Source organism: Mirounga angustirostris, unplaced genomic scaffold, assembly GCF_029215605.1.
Source record: "Mirounga angustirostris isolate CCGP_5_RB_7025 unplaced genomic scaffold, mMirAng1.0.hap1 SCAF_10, whole genome shotgun sequence".
NCBI lineage: Eukaryota > Metazoa > Chordata > Mammalia > Carnivora > Phocidae > Mirounga > Mirounga angustirostris.
Window position 1 is genome coordinate 28,972,545 of NW_026991718.1, and position 6,311 is coordinate 28,978,855.

Genomic DNA, 6,311 nt, shown 5'->3' on the forward strand with positions numbered 1-6,311 from the left:
CAAATAGGTGTGACATTGGGCATATTATTTAACCTTTCTGTGTCTCTGGTTCCCTACCTATAAAATGCAGGTAATTGTGTACCTATTTCAACAGGCTCTAGTGAAGACTAGTCATGATAATATACTCAGGTAGTAAGCAAATATACACATTGTAAATACTTCATAAATATTTCTTATTCAATAATTAGGAAAACAATGAAGCTATTTCTATTCTGAGAAAAGCACTAATGGCTATTTTAACTTTTCATATGCAAATTAACAAAGAAGGCAAGATCTTGTGGTAGATGTTAATTTTAAGGTGGGTCCACAAAAAACAATAAAACTGAAAAGAAAAGCAATTTACCCTTCCCAACTTCCTGCCCGAGACAGTGATATACACAGGCTCCGATGGTATAATAGGACTGGTTTCCAGACTCAATAGGCATCCACAGAGTTCTAAGACCTCGCAAGCCACACAGCCTTCTGTGCCTCAGATTCCTTAACTATAAAGTGGAGACAGCATTTAGGCATTGGAGGTAATATAAGGCTATTCTGTACATTAATTAAAATAACCCTTGTGAAGAGCTTATTAGCAGGCACTCTACAAAGGTTAGCTATTACTATTATTATCATTATTATTAATGATATACCCTTTGAAATATTATTAATGAACTAACCTTTAAAATAAGACTGGAATAGGTCCAAGAAAATATTACAAAGGCTACAACCCCAGGGCTAGACAGACTGCCAAAGTGGGACCAACAGAAAGATCCATAAGAAGGGGGGGGAAAGGTGAATGCCTGGTCAGGTAGATGCTGCACAGGAAGAGGTACTGGGATATCACATAGCAGGAATTCTCGCTCCAGCCTAAAACTTGAGGAGACACTAAATGAGAAGGACTCCAAAAATACCAATAGACAATGAGAAGGACTCCAAAAATAATATGAAAGGAGAACAACCATTTTATCCATACTATACTGTGGTTGGTATTCAAATTTGTCTCCATCTTACAACGGAGAAACCGATTCAGAAAGGATAAATACCTTGTTCAAACATATGTAAACAGCGAGAGAGAGAACCTGTGTTGTGCATGTGCCTTCCTGGGTTCTAATACGTCCAGAGTAGCTGCCGTACACAAGCAGGGTAGATAAGAAAGGAACTGCCTCAGTAAAATTAGGTACTAGGTGGTGATAATCTAGCCCAAGTACCAGATCCAGAGCCCAAGATCAGATGGCTGAACTTCCAAACCAGGGGTTTCCCTGCCACTGACAGGGTCCAAGCCCAAGGTGAGCCCAGCTGAGGTTGGCAAGAGCCATGGGAGGGAAGAGGGGAAAAGAGCATGTTTCTTGTCCTGGTTTCTTCATAGATCTCTCTACTAGGTATGCAACATCTTTAGAAAACAATGAGACTTTTTCTCTGGTGCAATTCAGTTTTAAGAGTGTGTTTTTCAGACTCAAAAGGCAACTCCTACATTTTTCTTTTCGTTTCCGGAAAACACAAACATCTCAGAGTGTGACTAGAGTGGAGAGGTTGAACTAGGCACCGAACCAAGGAGGAGGGCTCTAATACCACTGGTCTGTCTATTGCTCTCTTATTTCCACTTTCTACTAGGTCCCCAGCTGAGCATTTGATTTTTAGACATTTTCAACAATTTAGCAAACCCCTCCCACCCAACCCCCCCAATGGCCAATAGAGGGCGGACTGTCTCTTCTTCCAGACCTCCATCAGAAGTATAGTCTAACTCCCTTTCCTTTTAGACCTGTGGGATTTGGTTTTGTGCACTAGCCCCCCTCCCCAATTTGGAAGACTCCTTCGTGTCCAACCACCCTTTCAAAGGCTTCTTTTAGAGGCATTTACTAAAACCAAGAGAGAAAGGCTGCAGACAAGAATGTTCATATATCTTTTTACCTATAATTCTTCCCTCTCTTTATCAACTCATTCAGGCGTGCATACATTCTTACGAGTCATGTGCCCTCCCCCCCAATAAGCTGACAATTTAATGGAGTCCAGACCTATTTAGAGAAAGTTTTATAATATATCATGATGAATGCTACAAGCAGAGGTAGTTACAAAATGCTATAGAATAGATCAGGGAATAAGCTCAAAAGACTTCTCAGAGAAGGCATTAGACCATATTCCATGTATGACTCTCTCTCTTTCATTTGTATAGAACTTCCAGGGTCTATGTTATCCCTCCCAGTCTACTTTCTCCTTTGACCCCCAATTGTCACCATGTTGGGCCCACCTATCCTTTCTTCTGTATCTTTACTCTGGTCTCTAAAGATCAGGGAATCCTTTTGTTTGAGCCTCACTCTCAGCCTTGGCTTCTGGCCACCTAAGAGTCCCTCCTGGATCCCAGGGAAGAAACTGCTACTTCATAACTGAGCTCCTAGTTCACACACTGGCTTCAGATAAGTTGCCAGGCCCTTGCTGGCTGCTTATTTATTACTAGTTACAGGCCTCACGTAACTCTTCCTGTTTTCTCCTTTGCTTCTCTATGAATTCTACGGCACAGGACCCTATATAAGTTGAATTTTCTAAGTTGATATATCCATCTTAGGAATCTCTCCAGTCCTTTCTAAGGTTAACTTGAATTCCCATGAGAAGTCAGCCTTTATCGCCTTGCGTTTGTCTACCTTCCACCGGAATCCCAGGAAAGATGGATGGTGACCTCCATATTGTTCCTCGCCTGTGTTCAATCTCTAGCTTTCCCTAACCCTTAATATATTGCCTTAAAAAAATAAAAAATGCAAACACAAAAGTAGGACCTTGAGAATGATTATTCTTATTTTTTCAATTGACAGTGGCTTTCTCACTCCTGCATTTTTTTCCCACCACCTGACCTTGGCTTTTCCTGTTGAGTCCTACAATGTTATCTGCTACATTTTAATAATGTCTTTATACTTGCATTTGAACAGAAATATAGATAACCTCTCTGCAAGAGTGGCAAAGGCCTTTTAACACAGCACAATGATGACAGTTTGTTGGCAAATCCCACAGCAAAGGGCTGGTGCCTTGTTGGGATACAAGCAACAGTCATGTTTAACAGTGTGGTGTGTTTTTATCTTTCTTGAATTCTGCTAACAGAAAATCGAGCATATTTCAAACAGTTTCACTAATAGTTGTAATTGCAGAACCTCAGGATATGAGGTCTTTTCAGAGGGCATCTAACCTGACCTACACAACTACAGGAATTGTCTCTACAACATCTTTGGAAACTAGTCATCCCAACAGCTCTTTAGACCCTTCTAGAAAATGGGATGCTCATTCCCCCTTTCTATTGTTGAAAATCTTCTCTGCCACCCACTGATAATCAGTAATCGTTAATGAGTCTCTTCCTCTCCTCAGGACAAAGAAATACGATTGGAGCAACATTTAGTTTTCTGATGCCAGTGGCTGGGGAATATTCCAGTCATAACTCTGGCTTTTTGGTTCAGAATTGGAGTGGTTAAATCCAAAATATTTATGGTAAGTATAAATTTGTTCCGAAAACAGAGGATTTCAAAGGCATCTTTGTTTCCTTTCTCCTTACAATTCTGTGCTATTAACTTTTGGTTCATTAGTCACGATTTTCAGGATCCACTTGGCTGCCACCTTCCTGGAGCCAGACTCTTCTGGATCAGAAGGTCCGCTGCCCATTCCCACCTCACACCTGCCACAGGACTTGATTTTTTCACACACCCCCCCACACACACACGGATGCAAGTCACTTTTTGTTAATTCACGAATTTTATTGACCTTGGTACATATCCTGTGAATGGTGGGTCATTACAGAGCCTGTCATTTCCAGAACGTTTTCTGACAGTCACAGAAGAGAAACAATCTCCGCACAACGCATTTTGCATCACTTCAGTTACTTCTTCACTGGGGTTTTCACAAATAACATTTATCACGCATCTTCTTTATTAATATATTTACAATAAACAAGTAAACGGGGGGGGGAAAAAGAAGGAAACCCATTACTTCTGTCCAGGAGCTTGGGAAAGAACAGGGCAATGTCAGATGACATTAATGATGCATGAGAAACACGGGTCCAATCATGTCAAGACTTGTAGTAATCCAGTATTTGGCCTTACTCAAGGGAGAGAAATTCAGCTCTGCTACTTTCCATTCACCCCCTCCCATAACATAGCACCTTGGCACAGACGGCAGAGCGACCAGCCACACAGGATGTGGACAGTTAAAATTCAACTCGAGCTACAGCAGTCCTCAACCGTCCTCCCCACCCCCTGCGGAATATTTACCTAGACCGTTTAAAGCACTTAATTAATTCACCACTAGCTTCGCTGGAGGCGTCTCGAGCTTCCCGAGACTCCATTACATAGTATCTTTCACAAAGTCTATCCCCAGCTCGAGTGGAAGATGGATTCTCATCCATTTGCGGAGGCTTCCGTGCATTCGCTTCCCTTTGGCTCCGGCGGATGCCCCAGCCAAGGCTGCAGCAACCCCCTCGGCCCCGAGCTTCGCGGTCCCCGCCACACTCCGAACTCAAAGCCGGCCCAGGAGGGGCAGCCGGCTCGCCCTCGGGGCGCCCAGGCCACAGCCACGGTGGCCGCGGAGCCTGCGGGCGCCCGGCACGCCGCGCCTCTCGCTGCCCGCCGTGTGCGCCCCGAGCCCGAGCCGCAGCGCGCCCGCGGAGCCCCGGCGAGGGAGGCGCGCGAAGGCTCGGCCGCAGGGCCGGCTCGGCTCGCGGGGCTCCAGCCGGAGGAGCCGGAGGGGGAGGAGGAAGAGGAGGCGGAGGAGGAGGAGGAGGAGGCGTGTGAGGGAGGAAGGGCCCGGCAGCCCGCGAGGGAGGGCGGGGGAGGGGGCCGGCCGGGCCGGGAGGGGTGGGGGGGCAGCCAATGAGCGGCGCGCGGGGGGGGGGGGCGAGGTCTGGGGGATGAGGTAGGATGGGGGAGGGCGCAGCCCGAGCGGCGGAGGCTCGAGCCATAAACAAGCGCCCGGAGGAGCCGCGCAGGAGTGAGGCGAGCGGGGCGCGCGGAGCGGACGCCGCGGACCTTCTGCTGCGCCACCGCCCCCACTCGGCGGCTCGGGAGGCGGGGACCGGCCCGGAGGCTGCGCCGCCGCCACCACCGCCGCGGGGCCGGCCGACCCGGAGGAGGAGAGGGAAGAGGCGCCGCCAGCCGGGGCTGGAGCCCAGCGCAGCCGCCGCCGCCGCCGCCGCCAGAAGTTTGGGTTGAACCGGAGCTGCCGGGAGGAAACTTTTTTTCTTTTTTCCCCCTCCCTCCCGGGAGGAGGAGGAGGAGGGGAAGCCACCGCTGGCGCCAACGCTAGTGGGCTCGGGGTCGGCGCGGCCCGCAGCGGGGGGCGGGGGCCTCGCCCCGCGAGGGGAGGCGCGCCCCGGGGGCCCCGAGGGGGGCGGCGAGGACCGCGGGCTGCGGGTGCGGCGGCGGCGGCGGCGGCGCGTGTGCCCCGCGCAGGGGAGGACGCCCGCCCCGCTCCCGGCCCGGCTGCGAGGAGGAGGCGGCGGCGGCGCAGGAGGATGTACTTGGTGGCGGGGGGCAGGGGGCTGGCCGGCTGCGGGCACCTCCTGGTCTGGCTGCTGGGGCTGCTGCTGCTGCTGGCGCGCTCCGGCACCCGGGCGCTGGTCTGCCTGCCCTGCGACGAGTCCAAGTGCGAGGAGCCCAGGAGCTGCCCCGGGAGCATCGTGCAGGGCGTTTGCGGCTGCTGCTACATGTGCGCCCGCCAGAGGAACGAGAGCTGCGGCGGCGCCTACGGGCTCCACGGAGCCTGCGACCGGGGGCTGCGCTGTGTCATCCGCCCCCCGCTCAATGGCGACTCCATCACCGAGTACGAAGTGGGCGTATGCGAAGGTACGGTCGCCCGCCGCGGGCCCCCTCCCACCTGGCTGCGCCGAACAAAGTTTGGCGGAGACTTTCCCGAGGAGAGAGGGCTCCGCGGGAGGAGGGGGCCGCCGCCCCCGGGAGAGAGCCCCCCCGCCCCCTGGTTCCCGCTCGCCCGCTTCCCCGGACGCTGGGCCGGCCTCCGGCGAGGGTGGATTTCGTGGGTGGGGGCGGGCGGGTGGGGGTGGCCGCGCCAGACCCGCACACGTGTGGCTGTTCGGGCTGGGACTGCGGGGGGTGGGGCGGGCCCCGCGCCCCGCGCCCGGAGGTGGGGGCGCCGCGGGCAGGGGGCACTGCGGAGGCTGTCGCGAGCCCCTCGGGGAGTCCGGCCCCTGCCGCCCTCCCCGCACAAGCGCAGTGTGCTACCGAGTGCTGCACACCGATCTCGAAAGTCCCTTTTCTGTGGGCGAGGAGACGTGTCTTCAGCTCTCGCTCCCTGTGTGACTCTTCTATTATTTTTTCCTTGCTCTCTTCCTTCACCCCCTTCCT

The 6,311-nt window shown here is 52.2% G+C and overlaps 1 protein-coding gene across 7 annotated transcripts in view; it reads left to right on the plus strand.

The window, feature by feature from the left end:
- Positions 1 to 5,388: 5,388 nt before the first annotated feature.
- The window catches only part of CRIM1 (cysteine rich transmembrane BMP regulator 1), a 186,645-nt gene continuing 185,722 nt past the window's right edge, over positions 5,389 to 6,311 (plus strand). For 3 of the 7 annotated variants that reach the window (XM_045884401.3, XM_045884400.3, XM_064572105.1), the window contains exon 1: positions 5,390 to 5,792. In XM_045884401.3, coding sequence (XP_045740357.1) covers positions 5,462 to 5,792 — 331 coding nt within the window. In that variant the 5' untranslated portion in view covers positions 5,390 to 5,461. Of the gene's footprint in view, positions 5,793 to 6,311 lie in introns of all 7 variants that reach the window. The other 4 variants (XM_045884403.3, XM_064572107.1, XM_064572106.1 and 1 more) reach the window with 3 other exon arrangements.